This window comes from Orycteropus afer, unplaced genomic scaffold, assembly GCF_000298275.1.
Source record: "Orycteropus afer afer isolate SDZICR_OR568_19922 unplaced genomic scaffold, OryAfe1.0 scaffold00094, whole genome shotgun sequence".
NCBI classification, from domain to species: domain Eukaryota; kingdom Metazoa; phylum Chordata; class Mammalia; order Tubulidentata; family Orycteropodidae; genus Orycteropus; species Orycteropus afer.
In genome coordinates, this window is record NW_006921681.1 from 1501484 (window position 1) to 1520912 (window position 19429).

The following is a 19429-nucleotide window of genomic DNA, read 5'->3' on the forward strand; positions in this document are numbered from 1 at the left end:
GACCAAACATCATCTTTTATCACTGAAACCATCAACAGAAGATAACTTATTTAGAATCAAATGAACAGAGCAGGAGCACCCAGGGCGTGACCATCCATCTAGAGGCCAAGGAGGAAACCACAGTCGGGGTCCCCCCCTCAACCTGCACCTCATGGCAGTGAGGAAGGAGTCAGTCTTCACAGTCCATTGCTCCCAACATCTCCCTTGCTATTCTCCCTGGTACCCTTTTGTGGCCCCAGTTTTACTATTCTCATCCTGATTCCAACTACCAGAACCTTGGAGAGTGTTTTGATCAACTGAATTCTGTTCTAATGGTGCCCTTTTCCCTGCTTCCACAAACAGACAAGGAGTATGATTAACCATATAGAAGTCGAAGGCAAAATTCTTGATCGTATAGCCTTAAGACAAGAGAAACTTTAAAACAATTACTACTAAATATATTCATGAATTATATAGAAATACTGTTTGCTAGATAAGTGTGCCATTCGTATCCATAAAACACCATGAAGTCTGTCGATGTTAGGTTAGAGAAAAATACAGCATCAAGCCTTCTGGCAGACAGATTTCTCCCACTATTAAAAATATCAGTATCGGTATATTTTTCGATACAGTTTAGGTCTTGGGTATCTTTTCTCTTCATAGTTTTGCTCAGAGTCTCTTGCTCCAACTTTCTCTCGTGCTCCGGGAAGGCTAAAATTATAATCTGTTGTGACGTAAGGTATTGTTCCTTCAAGCCCATGCTGAAATAGAAACAAACAAATACATGGAAACACTCAAAATTTAAGCAAGAGAGTCTACACAATTTTATTTCTTCCCCAGATGATGATGTTAAAAATGGGAGTTGAGTAGAAAGGACCTCTGCCTTTAAGGCCCCTTTCCTCCCCTCAAAGGGCTCACTTAAAACAATTAGCCCAGTTGCAAACTTGACTGTGCCTCCTTTCTGTACAATTCAATTCCACAAACCTATCAACAAACAGCGTGAGGATGTGTGTGCTCTCTCAAGTATGTGAAATAAGCAGATAAGAAAAGCAGGCCTCCCACTCTACTTGCAGCCCCTGCGGTTTGGCTCTGGGGCCACACCAATATCCTTGGGATGCCCTTGGCCAATAGACAGCAACTCAGCATCTTCCTGTTAATGGATCCGAAGACAGTCCTTAGGAAGAGGTAATCCAAGGGAGGCTATCTCTGCTCTCTTCTCCCATACAACCTACTCCTGTGATCAAGGCTCTCCCATGGGGCTCTTGGCCTCGAATGATGGCAACTTATAGCCTCAGACCTTTGTGACCATCCTGATGTTCCATCATGCCATATTTAGGCTCTACAACAAAGTATAAGTTTCCCAAACAATAACCTGTTCACAGTGACTCGCCCCAATCTCAGTTCCTCACGTTCTCTACTATGGACACGGCCAGGGTCCCTCTGAGGCCCACCCTGGAAGTCACACTCACCTGGCTCTTGAAGATACACTGTGGGATGGAAACAGCTCCGATCAGTAGACAGTTCACGTCTCTCAGCACTTCTGGGGGCACAGGGGTGAGGATGTGGTAAAGCCTCTTCTCCATATCAATCCCTCTGCAGATCCCTTGAAGACACATTCACAATGCAAAAGTCATCCTTTCAGAAAGACAGCAAGCTTACCCACCACAAAGGATCACAGGATAGCATTTAAATCAAGTATCAATTTCAACTGCTTTGCTTTGAAAATGCAAAGCGTCCAGAGACAAGACTCTTTGTACTTTCCCTTTGTTCAGCTGTGATGAACCAAAACGGCCTAATGAAAGCCTTAGATTAAGGTTTAAGTAAGGCGAGCACAGGACAGCGAGAAAACCAACCACTGAAGAACACACGGGAGATGACTCAGTGTTTCGCCATCATCAATTCTTGCTGTATCGTTCTGTACTAAATGACATAATTTATATGACAGTGCTTTTGAGAACAACAGTGTTGAACCAATCTCAAAAGTGTATATAATTACTCAAGGATTGTGCTAACTTTGGGTCACTTAGGTCCAGCTCCATTCCATGAACAACCACGGACACTGACTGACCCCAGTGAACCAGAGGAACCACAATGTGTGGCAATTGGCAAAAGAAGCAGGAACCTAGTGCTACAATGTTGACTGTGAGCTTAATGTGCAATGTAAGTGACAGGATGGGACATACTCATGCCTGTGCTCTTATCTCTTGACTATGAGGAAGAATTTTAAGAAATAGAGTGGAAGGCCCAGTTAAGCTTTTCCAGTGGCTTAATAAGCATGGAGAGAAGAGAGGGAGAGATCCAACATATTTTGAAAACAGAAACTACAAGACCTACTAAGGTTTGGATATGGCCAATGAAGGAGAGGAAGTGCCAAGGGCAACCCAGGGGTCAGATGGGAACAGGAAGAATGAAGGGGCCACTTACAGGCCTGACAACAAAAGGAGATGGTGTAGGGTGGGTGGGAATGCGGGGAGTGTAAGGTCCCACCAGGAGCTCAGACACATCAAGTCTAAGATGCAATGAGACATCTGAGTGGAGCTGTCCAACAGCAATCTGGGGCTGGGACTCAGACCTCACACTAGGCTGGAGGTCCAATGGGATGATTAGCCTAATGATAGATGTAAAGCCCAACAGTGGGTAAGCAGACCTGGAGAAAAAGCATCAAGTGAGAAGAGGGCCATCACTCAGACTTTTGTTGAAGGTTGGGCAATCCTACTTCCGTAGTGATACTGCCTCGGAAACCCAAGGAGGGGTCGCTATGAGTCGGGGCCGACTCGACGGCACATAACAACAACAACAACAACAGGTGCTGTTGAGTGAGTTCTGACTCAAAGTGACCCTACGCACAACAGAACGAAACACTGCCTGGTCCTGGACCACCCTAACAATAGTAGGTATATCTGAGCCCATTTTTGCAGCTACTGTGTCAGTCCATCTCATTGAGAGTCGTCCCCTTCTTCACTGACTCTCCACTTTACCAAGCACGATGTTCTATCTCCAGACTGTTCCCTCCTGATAACATGTCCCAAGTAAGCAAAATGAAGTCTCATTAAATGAAGAACACATGGAAGATGACTCAGTATTTCTCCATCATCAGTTCTGCTTTATGGTTCTGTCCTAAATGACATAAGTTACATGACAGTACTTTTGAGAACAACAGTGTTGAACCAATTCTCCGTTCTAAGGGGCATTCTGGTTGTATCTCTTCCAAGACAGATTTGTTCATTTTTCTGGTAGTCCATGGTCTATTCAGTCCATGGTCTAGCTCACTGAGGTCAGTCAGTATCTGTGGTACATGAAAGGGAGCTGGATCTAAGTTGACCCAAAGGTAGCATGATCCTTGAGTAACTAAATTCACCAACACCGTAATTCAAAGGCATCAATTCTTCTTCATTCTTTCTTATTCATTGTCCAGCTTTGACATGCATATGAGGGTAAATACTAGGGCTTGTATGATCTGAATTCCTAGATGTATAGTAGAGCTGACAAGGGACAAGTTTGTAGTCATTTCTTGGTCACAGCCAGCTACCTAGAGGGACCGAGTAGTTGAACCTGTGGGCTTGGGACCATAACCACAGGGGACATCAAGCTCAACTGGCATAACATACTACACAAAACACTGTTACACCTCCTACTTTGGCCAAGTAGCGACTGGGATCTTAAAAGCTTGCAAGCAGCCATCTAGATGCAACAATGGTCTTTCCTTGTCCACAGCAAAGAAGAATGAAGAAAATCAAAGATTCATGGAAAAAATTAGTCCTAGCAACTGGTATACCACGCGATCCACAGCCTATACGACTATGAGACCAGAAGAATTAGATGGTGCCTGGCTACCACTGTCATCCACTTGGAAGGGGATCTATGTAGGAGATCCTGGATAGAGTGGGAAAACAATGTGGAACAAAACTCAAAATCATTTGGGGAAAAAAAAGGGGTGGGGACCAGGTTTGCTGGTCTGAAAGAGCCTGGTGGAATCACTGAGACTATGGCCCCTAGCTGCCCTTCAGGTCTGGAATTGAACCCACACCTGTGGCTTCCAGCCAAACAAAAGACAGGCATATGAGTTGAACATTTACCTGAGGTAGATACACTCCTTGGAGAGAATAATCATGGGAGAAAGAAGGGCTGTTTATGCACAGGGAGACAGCTCAGGGGGCAGGAGTAAATGGAGGGACGGACACAGGGAAGAAGTAACTATGGGGAGGAAGTGGAAGGGGAACTGTTACATTGCTGAAATTGCTGTCAATGTCATGAGACAAAGTGTATGTGAACTGCTGTATGGAACGTGAATTTGCTCTGTAAATTTACACCCAAAACACAATTAAAAAAAAAGAAAATACTATGGCTTAGGTTAGGCTCACCAAAGTCTTCAAAGTGACATCTTTGCTCTTCAACACTGTAAAGAGGTCTTTTGCAGCAGATTTACCCTATGCAATATATCATTTGATTTCTTGACTACTGCATCCATTGGTGTTGATTATGGATCCAAATCAAATGAAATCCCTGACAACTTAAATCTTTTCTCCATTTATCATGATGTTGCTTACTGGTCCAGTTGTGAGGATTTTTGTTTTCTTTATGACCCAGACCTTAGGAATCTTATATTTAGAGGAGTTGGCAGGAGAGGCAAGAAGAGGTACTTTCTTCTGGTCTCTAGCCCCCAAAGCATCCACTTAGAAGGGTGAGTTCTCTGACCACTCCAGCTGAAAAATAGCTGAGGCCAGCGATCAACAGTTACAGATGTAAACCCATTTGATTAAGGCTATGGATATATTTTACCATCTGAGACTCACCAAACCCCACGCAGTCACAAAGGGGAGTCTGGGCGAGTAGGATGGGCCCATTCACGTAGCCTCTGACATTATCCTGGATCTTGCAGAGGCCGACCCAGCTGGCATTCACAGCATACATGATGTGCGTAGGGGCGACATCCGCATGCATGATCCGTAGTGCGACTGCATTGAAGGGAACCTGGAAAATCAATGTGCACTGCCCTCTGTTATCTTGACTTTGACAGATTGCCTGTAATTCTTACAAATGAGTAGCCAGCTATCTAAAGATTTGTCTGCCAAACTGACTACCAAAAGTTACCTATAAACACCAGCACCCTCAATAAACGGCATCTGGTGAGGTGTCACTGTTTTAATGCAGTGACCTAAGGAATCAACACATCATTCTCAGGTACCAGCGACACTTGTGAGAAATCTAAAGCCGCACGATCAGAACTTTCTTGTTCATACATGTAAAATGAAAGTCTGGAGGTGTCCTGAACGAGTTTGAAGGAGACATTCAGGTTAGTAACTGTGAAATCTCCATTTACAGAGTGTTGCCTGTGGTAAACAGTAAAAATCAACGCATGGAGCAAAGGCCTCTCCTCATTTCCTAGTGTAACCTACTGAGTAAGAAAAGCAGACTGTTCCAAGAGCTTAAGATAAATAATTTTGTTATTGTTGAGCCAGTTCTGATTCACAGTGACTCCATAGGACAGAGTATAACTGTCCCATAGGGTTTTCTAGGCTGTAGTCTTGGAAGCAGATGGCCAGGTTTTTCTCCTGCGGAGCCACTGGGTAGGTTTAAACTGCCAACCTTTTGGTTAGTAGCCAAGTACTTAACCATTATGCCACCAAGGCTCCTTAACTTTCTAGGTCATCAATTTTTTTATAATAATAAATATGGAACCACTCAAGGGCCATAAAGTTAAATTACTGGCAGGTAAGTTGCAAGTTCAGTTACAGAGCATCTCCAAGGAGACAAATGACCCCCTAAAGGAACTGCCTGCAATGCTCCAGGGGAGCTGACGTGGAAGCCCCGAGCCTATCTCTGCATCAGGCTCAGGAGATACTCTTGGGCTACCCAGTCCACCACCTCTGGCTGTGTGACCCCTGATAAGTGGCTCCTGACTGGGCCAGTCTTCTGTCAACAGGGAACAATAATGGCACTGACCTCACAGGGTTGCCCTAAAGAGCCAGTGAATGACCCATTCCATGTACGGTGTCAGAATAGTGCCTAGCACAGTGAATGCTCCACCCTGGAAGGGCCGTTGAGCAGAGGGTTAGGACTCTGGGCCCTCCAGTTAGACAGCCTGTGTTTGAATCCCAGCTCAACCTCTTCCTATGCCACGCTGGGCAAGCAGACTCAACATCCCTGGCCTCAGTTTTATCATCTGTCAAATGGGAGTGGCAATAGGACCACGGTGAGTCAATGAGTTAACATAGTTTAGAAGAGCATGTGGCACAGATCAAGTATTTAAGAAATGCTATCTGCTGCTATTTTCTTTCTTTTACCATCCTGAATCCTACCATTATGGTGATTTTGTCCCAAAACAACTCTCAACAGTTTGGATTCCAAGTTGCAAAAACTCTGGTGTTAGAATCTACTTCTAACAATAGTACTAGCAAACACTTTCTCTTCTGAACCCTCACACTGACTCTATACAACCATCCTACGAGGTACTGATACTACCCTCCTTCTACAATGAAAAACAGAGTCACACACAGTAAATGGAAGCACTGGACGTGGGCTGCCTGGGTTCCAATCCTAGCTCCACCACTGGCAGGAAGACGTTCTCACCCAGCAGGAAACCACACTCATAGCAAATACAGCAACAGTTAAGAGCATGGATTCTAAAGCTAGATTGCCTGGGTTTGAATTCAGCCTTTCTGCATCTCAGTTTCCACATCTATATAATGGGGATAACTACAGAACCTACATCACAGGGTTGTTCTGAGGATTGAGGGAGCGAAGAATTGGGAAGTGGCTAGAATAGTGCCTGGCATGTTAATAGGAAGCCATGCTAACCAAACAAAGATAATTTCTCCCACACGAGTTTGGATTACCTGGTAGGGTGTCAGACCATGTAAAGGAGAAACTGACTTTGGATCTAGGGGCTGCAGCTTGCCAAGATAACCTAAGACCGCCAATTCACGAAGAACTCTGTTATGTAATTCTCTGAAAAGTAAATCAAAGCGAGGTTAGCAGAGATTCAACCCCACACACCTCACACATAGTAAAAGAAGCACATCTGTCCTTGTGCAGATGACATTTACAGAGACCTGGGCTGTTTTCTTAAGGTGTTTACCCCCCAAGCGTCTGCAGTCCTTGCCTTGACCCAGTCCAACCGGAAAACAAACTTGTGAAGACTCTTCTTGAAGCTGAAGCTCCAGGCAACATGAGTCAGAGGAGCATCTGAGTATTTCACTTAAGAAAATAGTTCAGAAAATAACTGACACCTTTGTGGAAGGGCAATGTACCAAAAGTGAACGATCAACACGGTGGCACTGAGGAAGACACAGAGAGGTACACAGCAGGTAAGGACAACAAAGGTGAACGCTTTTGCATGTAAAGTATTGCGTTGTCAGTGATGGCAAGCATTGATATACAAGTAGATAAATGGGTGGACAGGCTGAATGATCAGGTGTATCTAGGTAGTGGGGAGTGTGCCCATGACCATGTATAGAGTTGACAGACGATGCTTCTACATGCATATATGTATATGCTATAAGAATGTCCGGGTGTATATTAGAGCTAACAAGAGACAAGGTTGTGGTGGCTTCCTGGCCATAGCCAGCTAACTGGAGGGAACAAGTAGTTGGACCTACAGGCTCAGGACCATGGTCACAGAGAACATCAAGCTCAACTGGCATAACATACTACATAAAGACATTGTTCTACATCCTACTTTGGTGAGTAGCAACTGGCATTTTAAAAGCTTGAGAGCGGCCATCTAGATAGAACAATGGGTATCTTCTCTTTCAGAACAAAGAATGAAGAAAACACATGGAAACAATTAGTCCAAGGGACTAGTAGATCATGTGATCCTCAACCTATATGACCATGAGACCAGAAGAACTACATAGTGCCTGGCTACCACTGTCAACCACTTGGAAGGGGACTAGTGCAGGAGATACTGGACAGAGTGGAAGAACAATGTGGAACAAAACTCAAAATCATAAAAAAGACTGTATTTGCTGGTCTGATAGAGCCCGGTAAGACCCCTGAGACTATGGCCCCTAGTTACCCTTCAAGTCTGGAAGTAAACTCACTCCTGTGGATTCTAGACAAACAATAGACAGGTATATGGGATGAACATTTACATCAGGTATATACACTCACTGTAGCAATCAATCGTGGGAGAACAGAAGGGCAGTGTTTGTGCAGGGAGACAGCTCAGGGGGTGGGAGTGCATGGGAGGAAGGGCACAGGGATGATATAACTACAGGGAGGAAGTGGGAAGAGAGCTGTTACAGTGTGGGGAATTGCAGTCAATGTCTAGAAACAAAATGTGTATGAACTACTGTATGGAAAATGAATTTGCTCTGTAAATTTTCACCCAAATCACAATAAAAATCAAAAAAGAAAACTGACAGCTTAGTAAATACAGAGCTGTGACAAAGATTTGAAATATTTTAGATGATGAATTCCTTTTAAGGCACCAAGAACAGAAATCCTTGTTATACTGAAGAAAATGTAATTCTTTAGCCAAATACTGGTTCTTTACCTATTTCTTGGAGTTTTTCTAAACGTAAACTCTGATCGAACGCACATTAGTTTATGTGCAGCAAACACAACTGGACTCTCTCTTTCTTCGTCAGCATATTCCAAATTTTCTGCCTCTGGAAGGTAGAAACCTCTATTTCTTATCTTGGGCCTGCTTTTTGTGTACAAGCCATCAGTGTCGTCCACGTAATCAGGGGTGAGGTTTGGCATGTATTTACTTCGACCAGAACTGAACTGAACGACGTGGCTGGGCGACAGTAGTCGGATGAGATCGATGAGAAGTAAGAGTCCCTTGTCTGTGAGGAAGAGATGACGACATGAGCACAATCAAGTGGACTGTGGGGCAACCACATGCTCCTACGAGAAAAGGTTATTCTTATCCCTAGATAAAGAAGGGATCATAAAAGAAGAGTGTTTTAAATATTGGGTTTCAACATCGGTATCTGAGAGCAAAAAGCCAGCAAAGACTGTCCCTCCTTTTCTGCCACACATGCTCACCTGTCACCCATCCCATCGTGTTGATGATGAGAGGAGACTCTCTCTTGTAAGAGCTGAACACATACTTTATTATCTCAATATAATGTTCATAGTTGTCTTTACAAGACGTTTTCCCATAGTATACCATTTTCTGAGGTGTCCTCTGGTGGGTGAAAGGTGGACCTAAGAAAACAATGATAAGAGCCATCAACCCACGTCCATTTGAGAGGTGGTGAGACTATATATATACATAATACACACACACACAGATAGATACCACACAACAAAGATGGTGAGGGTTTTGTTTCATCCATCATCACTGATAAATATCCTTAGAAAATCTGAACCCATCCCACCAACAGAAATAGCTATAATTCTGCTTTCTGAAATCTAAGCTTTCAACTTAATATGTAAAAGGCATGCTCACTTTTACACACCCAGTTAACCCCCACTACTATGTCTTAATATGGCCATTAATTAAAAAATCATTTACTGAACAACTACTACATCCTGGGCACTGGTTTAGATACTTAGGATATATCCATGAATAAAAAATAAACACCACCACCTCTGTAGGGTTTACACACTAATGACAGAGTGATTAAAACAACAACAATCACTTCCTGGAGGTAGATTTACTATGGTCTAGATACTTTCCACATTATTTTCCAATTTTCATAGATCCCTGTGAGGCAGGTAGCATTATTATCATTTTTATGATGAGGACAAAAAGAAATTCATTAACTTGACCAAGGTCACACAGCTAGTGAATCTAAACCAACACTGCAATTTGAACCCATGTGGTCTGGCTTGAGTCCATTCATACTCTAAACCATGACCCTAGTTTGCCACTATATAAATGTCTGTCCAGCCCAAGCCATTTTCTACTTCCTTGGGTTTGGGCCAGGGACTGTAGTGGCACAGCGAGGGCCAGTGACCAGGCCTGGGTCAGTGTGGCTGGAGCAAGGCCACTTGGGATGGAGACTCAACTGGCAGCATGGCTACCGTGATAGCAGCTGGAAATTCACCTAGAGGTGACCCTCAATGCTGGGGCCAGTAAGGCTGAGGAAGAGTGGTAGCCAGCAACTGAGGTGGTGGCCAGTGTAGTTGAGAGATACAACAAATAAAGCGGGATTGAGAGTAAGGGTAGCCAGGTTTCTCATCCTCAGAGAAGAAATTTACAAATATGGAAGGCAGGAAAGCTAATGAAAATGAGCCTGAAGTGTCAGACTGGAACTGGAATGATCACTGTATATACTCACAGTTTTAATACACAGAAAAGACAGAGACATAAAGAGCATGCATTGAAAACAGACAGGTATTTTCTAGCTTTGTCTACTGAGAGAGTTTAAAAGCAATGACACCCCAGAAGCAATGATGGCAAGCCTAGTACCAAGACCCTGATTTTAAATATCATACTCCATTAAAAGCAACCAGGCTCTTTGGAGAAGTAGATCATTCCAAGTGTGAACTCTGGTTTTATATCTATAAATAATAAGATATAAATTAAAAAAATACAGATGTATGTATGAGCGATGTGTCTGTACATGTATCCCTGTATGTGCAAATAATAAAAAGAGTTGCTGTTGACTCAGTTTGACTCATGGTGACCCCATGTGTGTCAGAACAGAACTGCTCCTAGGATTTTCGACGGCTGGTTTTTTGGAATTAGATCACCAGGTCTTCCTTCCAATGTATTTCTAAGTGGACTCCAACCTCCAATCTTTTAGTTAGCAGCTGAGCGTGGTTTATGTGTACATACATTTATCTTATTTCCTAGCTCTATTCACTGAGAGCACTTTGTCCACTGAGACACCCCTGAAGAAAGTAGCACCTAGTACACAAATCTTGATTTCTACATACCACGCTCCACTAAAAGAAACCTGGGCTCTTGGAGAAAGACCTCAGTCAAGGTTAAGGCAAGGAATATACAAGATGAGCCTAGAACATCTTTTTTGTACCAGGAAAACAGGAAATGCTCAAAAATGGTGGGGATTTGTGAAAAGGACACAGGCATTAACTCGGAGGAGCTGACCAACTCCTGGACAATGTGAGCATCAACATGAAGTAACAACTTATAGCCCAGCCCCTTTGTTGTCATGGATCACAGGGTCTCCTAGAGTTATACTTCTTTAGAGTTAGGTCAAGTGTTCTTTCCTGTTTATGATTGTAATCGTAGCACCAAAACAGAGATTCTTTTTCTTTCATATTGGCTAAGTTCTCACAACAGGATTCTTTAAAGGAACACAAGCAGTCCCTGACTTATAACATACAACTTACAACATATTTGAGTTACAAAAAACTGCACTTATGACCATCTGTTTTTGTACATCTCATTGTTAGTAACATGTACTGTATACAGTGTTGCAGCATGTAATTTGCTGATGTTATCATTCTGAGATGTTCATACACAGATATTCAAAGTTGGCTTTATAAAGATAATAGAAGATAATAATAATGAAAACTTTAAAAAAAAAGTATTTAACTTTCATCAGAAACAACTTAAAATGGAGCCGTCGAAACAGAACCCCATCATAGACTTATGTGAGGGACTATCTAGGAGCTGTATAACCCTGGCCAGCTTAAATTGTCTGCCTGTTAATCTCAGCATTCATGGGTCACAAAGTAAAATACTTTGGCAGGTTTTCAGGTGCCTCAGCAGACAGCCCTGGGGATTTGCCTCCAAACGGTCACAGCTGTGAAAATTCCATGGAGCAGTTCTACTCTGCACACTTGGGGTTGCAAGAGTCAGAATCGACTCAATGGCAACTATCAACAACATCATGGTTTTAAAATTTTTTAATGTACAAGTTAAAGTAAGTAATAAAATATGAAATAATAAAACATTTATTTGCATAAGCAACCTGACCTTTACTCTCCAAGTTTCAAATACGATTTTCTTTTAACTTGTACAGATGTCTACAGTTGTATCAACCACCAAGGTTAATCTGTTAGGCCCTCACCCAATACCAGCATGGTATAACTATGGAAAAAAAAAAAGATAGCAGTAGCTTATAAACTATTGAATAAAATAAGGATCCATGAGTTGAAGACACAAATAAATACAGATAGATGGCAGAGAAGGGAAAGCCCCTTTTTGTAGAAGAATGTCAACTTATGGCAGACAATGGTCCTATAAGTTTATGTGAATGATCAGAATTCTCAGGTGTATAGTAGAGCTGACAAGGGGCAAGGTTGTGGTCACTGCTTGGTCACAGCCGGCTACCCAGAGGGACCAAGTAGTTGAACCTGTGGGCTTGGCACCATAGTCACAGGGGACATCAAGCTCAATTGGCATAACATACTATACAAAACATTGTTTCACCTCCTACTTTGGTGAGTAGCGACTGGGATCTTAAAAGCTAGCAAGCTGCCATCTAGATGCAACCATGGGTCTCTCCTCGTCCAGAGCAAAGAAAAATGAAGAAAACCAAAATTCATGGAAACAATTAGTCCTAGCGACTGGTACACCATCCAATCTGCAGCCTATAAGACTATAAGACCAGAAGAATTAGATGGTGCCCGGCTACCACTGTCATCCACTTGGAAGGGGATCTATGTAGGAGATCCTTGATAGAGAAGAAGAACAATGTGGAACAAAACTCAAAATCATTTGGAGAAGAAACAAAAAGATGGGGACCAGGTTTGCTCGTCTGATAGAGCCTGGTGGAACCACTGAGCCTATGGCCCCTAACTGCCCTTCAGGTCTGGAATTGAGCCCACACCTGTGGCTTCCAGCCAAACAAAAGACAGGCATATGAGTTGAACATTTACCTCAAGTAGATATATTCCTTGGAGAGAATAATCATGGGAGAAAGAAGGTCTGCCTATGCACAGGGAGACAGCTCAGGGGGCAGGAGTCCATGGAGGGATGGACACAGGGAAGAGGTAACTATGGGGAGGAAGTGGGAGGGGAGCTATTGCATTGTGGTAAACTGTGGTCAATGTCATGAGACAAAGTATATGTAAACTGCTGTATGGAAAGTGAATTTGCTCTATAAATCTTCACCCAAATCACAACTAAAAAAAAAAAAAGAATGTCAACTTATAAGTGGTAGAATTAGAAAACCCCCATTTGACAATGATCATAAGTGATTCAGGCAAGAGTCATCAATGTACTAAAACTAAGAGGTGACAAACTGTGATTATACTAAAAGCCACTGTCCGCTTTGAAATGGTGACTTTTATGTTATGTAAATTTTACCTCAACTAAAAGAGAAAAAAAAACTAGTGGGTGATATTTACATTTTCTGAAAGTAGCTCCCTCATGAGATGATCATTAATTTCAAAGGGAAAACCAGTAACTTTACAGTGGAGAAACCTGGCAGACACATCACCTTATGAGCTGAAGGCAGTGAATGTCACTTGTAATGGAATAAGTGGACATTGCATGCCTTCTGATGTGATGCCCTGAGAACACAGCATCATGTTCTGTGAGATTCCTGACTAGGACACACAGGGTACATCTAATCATGAGGGAACATGAGACAAACCCAAACTGAGAAACGTGCTACACAGTAACTGGCCTGTACACTTCTAAAATATGAAGGTCACAGAAACGCAAAGAAAGGACTGAGGCACTGCCGTGCAATGGATCACTTTTATATGGCCTTTCTCACCATCATCTATGACTCCCACCAAATGATGGGGTGGGGCTATGCAAATGAGGTGCCTGTGCCCCACCTAAGAGATTAGATGGCGTACTGATAATGCAAATAAGGTGCATGACACCCTTTTGGGGATGGCACCAAGCAAATAAGGTGTACAGGATTCCAACAAGGGGGTTGTTCGTTTTGCCAACCTGCTAGGCTTAAAATAAGCCATTCTAGAGGCAGACGGGGGGGTGGGGTGTCCTCAGCCACCACCAAGAAGAAAAGCCAGGAGTGGAGCATGTCTTTTGGAGCCAGGGTCCCTGCATGAAGAACTTCCTAGATCCAGAAGACAGAAAAAAGAGATCCAACACCAGAGATGGCACGAGATGGTGAGAAGCAGCAGCAGAACCAGGGGACCAACGTGAGACAGTGTAGTGGGCTTCCTGGCCCACAGTAGAGGCAGTTATGGTAGTCTTGCCAACCCATGGAGTGAGAGAGCTGAGTGCCTTCAGGCAGGAGGTCCTGGCAGAGTGAGGTGCCTCTGGGAACTTTTAAGGAAGCTAAAAAAGCTTTGTAACATTTGCCTGACCAAGGCAGAAGCCAGCCCAAGGTACTGATACAACTGGATATCCACATGCAAGAGAATCAAGTTGGACCCCTATCTCACACCATACATGAACAGTTAACTCAAAATGGACCTAAATGTAAGAGCTAAACCTATAAAACTCTAAGAAGAAAACTATGAGTAAATCTGTGTGATGCCGAGTTAGACAACGGTTCCATAGATATAATATCAAAAACACAATAAAAGAAACAAATGATAAAATAAGCTTCATCAAAATCACACTTTTGTGTTACTAACAATATTATCAAGAAAGTGAAAAGAAGGTTCCTGAGTGGCTCAGACAGTTTGTACTTGGCTAAGAACCAAAAGGCTGGCAACTGAATACCATCCAGCAGTACCACAGAAGGAACAGATCTGCTTCTATAAAGGTTACAATTTAGAAAACCCTATGGTGCAGTTCTACTCTGTAACACACGGCATGTCCTACATCACAAATCAACAACAGAAACAAAACCAACAAGGAAATGAAAAGACAGCCCAAAGATGCGTTCACACTCACTAGTAGACCATAATAAAAATGATATTAATAATAAGGTTGTCAAGGATGTAGAAAAATTGGAGCCCTCATCCACTGCTGGTAGAAATATAAAATGATGCATGATGCAGCTACCTAGAAAAACAGTTTGGCATTTTTTCTAAAAAGATTATACATATACCATCCCCCTCCTCCCCCCCCAAAAAATAACTCACTGCCATCAAATCAATTCGACTCACAGCAACACCTCCTTGGGTTTCTGAGGCAGTATCTCTATGGAAGTAGATTGCCCAATCTTCCTTCCCAGGAGTGGCTGGTGGGTTTGAACCACCAGCCTTTTGGTTAGCAGTCACGATGCCTTAGGCACTGTGCCACCAGCGCTCATATTACTAAGCAATTCTACTCCTATGTATATAACCAAGAAAAATGAAAAAGAAAAAATGTCCAAACAAATACAAGTACACAAATCTTCACGGTATTATTTACACCAGCCAAAAAGTAGAAACAACTCAAATAGCCAACAATGGATAAACAAAAATGTGACGTATCTGTATCGAGGAATATTATTCAGTCATAAAAAGAAATGAAGTACTGAGACATGCTACAACTTGGTTGAAACATTATGCTAAGTGAAAGAAACCAGACAGTAAAGGCCATGTATTATGATTCCATTTATATGAAATGTCCAGAACAGGCAAATCCAGAGACAGAGGGTAGTTTAGTGGTTGCATATAGCTGAAGGGTTAAGGGGAAATGACTGCTACTGGACACAGGCTTTCTTTTTGGGTGATGAAAATGTTTTAAAAGTGATTGTGGTGATGATGGTTGTAAAATTCTGTAATACTTTTAAGAGGTGAATTATAATGGTATATAAACTCTATCTCAATAAACCTGTTATTACAAAAATATATGCTGTCCTTTGACCCAGCAATCCCATAGGTAGGAATATACCCTGTGGATATTCTCAGAGAAGTAAATGCAAAGGGGTCTTAAAAGCTATCAATTAGCCTGCTGCTTATCATAAAAAAAGGAGCTCTGGTGGCATAGTAGCTAAAGCATTCAGCTGTTAACCTAAAGGTTGGTAGTTCAAATCCACCAGCTGCTCTGCAGGAAAAAGATGTGGCAGTCTGCTTCTATAAAGATAACAGCCTTGAAAACCCAATGGGGGAGTTCTACTCTGTCCTATAGGATCACTATGAGTTGGAATAGACTCGGTGGCAGTGGGTTTGGTTTGGTAAGCATACAAGAGCAAACAAAACAAAAAACAAACCAGAAACCACTCAAATGCTCATCCATAGGGAGCGGGTTAAATAATGGAACACCTAAAAAATGTAGGTATATGTAACTTTTAAAGAACAGTAAGGCTACTTTGTACATGTGAATAAGGAAGAAAAAACTTCCAGAGATGATAACTGAAAGTAAGCAGAGTGAAGAGCTGTGTGAATATGCAATTCCAGTTGTATGCTGTATTTGTCGTTGGATGCCTTTGAGTTAGTTTCAACCCACAGGGACCCTAGGTGTAAGAGAATGAAACACTGTCTGGTCCTGCGCCAACCTCATGATTATTGCCATGCTTGAGCCCACTGTTGCAGCCACTGTGTCAATCCATTTCATTGAGGGTCTTCCTCTTTTTCACAGATCCCTACTTTACCAAGCATGATATCCTTCTCCAGGGACTGGTTCCTTCTGATAACACGACCAAAGTATGAGAGATGAAGGCTGGCCATTCTCCGCTCCAGGCAGCATTCTGGCTGTACTTCATCCAAGATACATTTGTTTGTTCTTCTGGCAGTACATATCAATATTCTTTGCCAGCAACATAATTCAAAGGCATCAATTCATCTTCAACCTTCCTTATTCATTGTCCAGTTTTCATAAGCATATGAGGCTATTGAAAAGACAATGGCTTAGGTCAGACTCACCTTAGTCTTCAAAGTGACAATCTTTGCTCTTCAACACTTTAAAAAGAGCTTTTGCAGCACATTTGCCCAATGCATCATGTCGGTTGATTTCTTGACTGTTGCTTTCACAAGCATTGATTGTGGACCCAAGTACAATGAAATCCTTGACAACTTCAATTTTTTTTCCATTTATCATGATGTTGCTTACTGGTCCAGTTGTGAGGATTTTTATATTAAAATGTAACCCATACTGAAGGCTGCAATCTTCGGTCTTCATCAAAGATTAAGTGCTTCCAGTCATCTTCACTTTCAGCAAGAAGGGGTGTGTCATCTGCATATTGTACGTTATTAATGAGTTTTCCTCCAATCTTGATGGCACGTTCTTCTTCTATAGTCCAGCTTTTCGGACCATTTGTTCAGCATACAGATTGAGTAAGTATGGTGAAAGGAAACAACCCTGACACAGATCTTTTCTGATTTTAAACCATGAAGTATCCCTTTGTTCTGTTTCAATAACTGCCCCATGGTCTATGTACAGGTTCCTCATGAGCACAACTAAGTTCCTGGAAGTTCCATTTTTCACAATGCTATCTATAATTCGTTATGATTCACACAGTCAAATGCCTCTGCATAGTCAATAAAACACAGGTAAACCTCTTTCTAGTATTCTTTGCTTTTAGCCAAGATCCATCTGGCATCAGGGATGACACTCCTCGTTTCACATTCTCTTCTGAATCCAGCTTGAATTTCTGGCAGTTCCCTGATATATATTGCTGCAACCGTTTTTGAATGATCCTCAGCAAGATTTTACTTATGTTGGTATTAACAGTAGTATTCGATGATTTTCACATTCTGTTGGATCACCTTTTTTGGAATGGGCACAAATATGGATCTCTTCTACTTTGTTGGCCAGGTAGCTATTTTCCAAATTTCTTGGCATAAACTAGTAAGCACATCCATTTGTTGAAACATCTCAATGGGTATTCTGTCAATTCTTGGAGCCTTGTTTTCCACCAATTCCTTCAGTGCGGCTTGGACTCTTCTCTCAATACCATTAGCTCCTGATCATAGGCTACCTCCTGAGAAGGTTGAACATCACCCAATTCTTTTTGGTACAGTGATGGTGTATATTCCTTCCATCTTTTTTTATGCTTTTTGAATTGTTCAATATTTTGCCCATAGAATCCTTCAGTATTGCAACTCAAGGATTGAATTTTCTTCAGTTCTTTAAGCTTAAGAAATGCTGAGTGTGTTCTTTGCTTTTGCTTTTCTAACTCCAGGTCTTTGCACATTTCATTAATTCTACTTTCTCCAGCTTCCCTTTGAAATCTTCTGCTCAGGCTAACTTTTTTCAGAACTAGAGCACTTCTTCCTTTTCCCTAGTCTGCCTTTGGAAGCTCTGATAAAACCTACCCACCTGCTTATATTTGAAACACCTGTGGCATAGCTTCCAGCATCATGCAAGCCACCACAGTACAACAAACTGACAGACAAGTGATGGCCCAGTTGTATACGTTTTTTAAAGGAGACATGCATATATGCATGGATTTTTCTGAGAGACTTCAAGAGGCTTTCTATAGTTACAGTGGTTCCCTTAAGAAGGACTGAGAATGAGAGGACCCATTTTCCATGTTATACCTTTTCTATAGTGTTTTATTTATTGTGGTCATGTTCAAGTACTACTGTGATTTTTAAAATTTGTTTTTTAAAGAAAGGTAACAATTTGAGCATCAATACCATTTATAATCAGAATGGACTGAAGCACAAATGTTTAAACCCATATGCTCCTAATGATATTGAAGACCAAAAGAGAAACTGGACACCAGGAGGTATGCTAAAGAACAAATGCATTATTTTGAAAACTGGCATGTAAAAGGAGACAAGTAAGCACTGTCTTGTCTTTAGGATATGAACGGAAATACTGTATAATAGTAGATGATGCTAAGTTTCTTTCCAAAGAGGCATTCCAGGCAATACAAGAAAAACACAGAATTCAAATATCAGAATCTTGTAACCTTTAGTGAATCTAGGCTTTGATCAAAACTGGCTATCAGCATCACAGCAACACGGAGACATCATGTGTTCTGATGGAAGAACATGGCACCACCTATGAAGGAATCTTCCCAAACACAAAAATCTTGACTCTGATCAAGCTCTAATCAGAGCAGTTCAACATAAATGTGTCTATATGTGGAATTTTCTAGTGCTCACTTTAAAAAAGTAAAAAGACACAGGTGAAACTTTCACGTTGCTTTTCAACTCAGTATGTAAAAAATATTTTTTCATATATTTTAATGCATTAATTATTGACATAGTTTATGTGTTTTCATCTAAGTTTCCCAAATCTTATGTTTGTGACACTCGTAGGTCATTGTAATCTGGACTAGCTACACTTCAAGTGTTTGATGTCACAGGTGGCCAGTGACTGCTGTACCAGGCAGTGCAGCTCCAGGGGCAACTACCCATTTACAGGAAACACAGAAGCAGAAGAACATGTTAACCACCACCACAGAGATGCAATCAGCAAAACCTAGACTGTGGGAAACCACAGGACCAATAATCCAGTTTCTTAAACAAATAAATACCAAGGAAATAGAAGGGATAGGTGGGAACTTATACTGTAAGGAGGCTCATGTGTGTTCTTTGCTGATTCAAACAATACGTTAACACACACACACACACACACACACACACACTGTGACAAGAATCAAAGGAAAAAATACTTGGAGGAAGAAAAGGTGGAGTACAGGCTTGGTCAGATCAAGTTGTCAACGTAAGGGAGGAATTCCAGAAGAGCAGAGAAATCATCCCTTTACCGTGTGCGATGTTCAATACAGCTATCCAATTCTTAGAAACAAGGACTGTGAACTTCCAGGGGACAGCA

The 19429-nt window shown here is 41.9% G+C and overlaps 1 protein-coding gene across 1 annotated transcript in view; it reads right to left on the bottom strand.

Moving 5' to 3' along the window:
- Positions 1-584: 584 nt before the first annotated feature.
- Positions 585-19429, bottom strand: part of NOL9 (nucleolar protein 9) — a 44305-nt gene continuing 25460 nt past the window's right edge. Inside the window, exons 7-12 of the mRNA XM_007942648.1 lie at positions 8974-9135; positions 8477-8771; positions 6816-6927; positions 4773-4950; positions 1449-1582; positions 585-740 (exon numbers count right to left, since the gene is read on the bottom strand). Coding sequence (XP_007940839.1) covers positions 585-740; positions 1449-1582; positions 4773-4950; positions 6816-6927; positions 8477-8771; positions 8974-9135 — 1037 coding nt within the window. The remainder of the gene's footprint in view (positions 741-1448; positions 1583-4772; positions 4951-6815; positions 6928-8476; positions 8772-8973; positions 9136-19429) is intronic.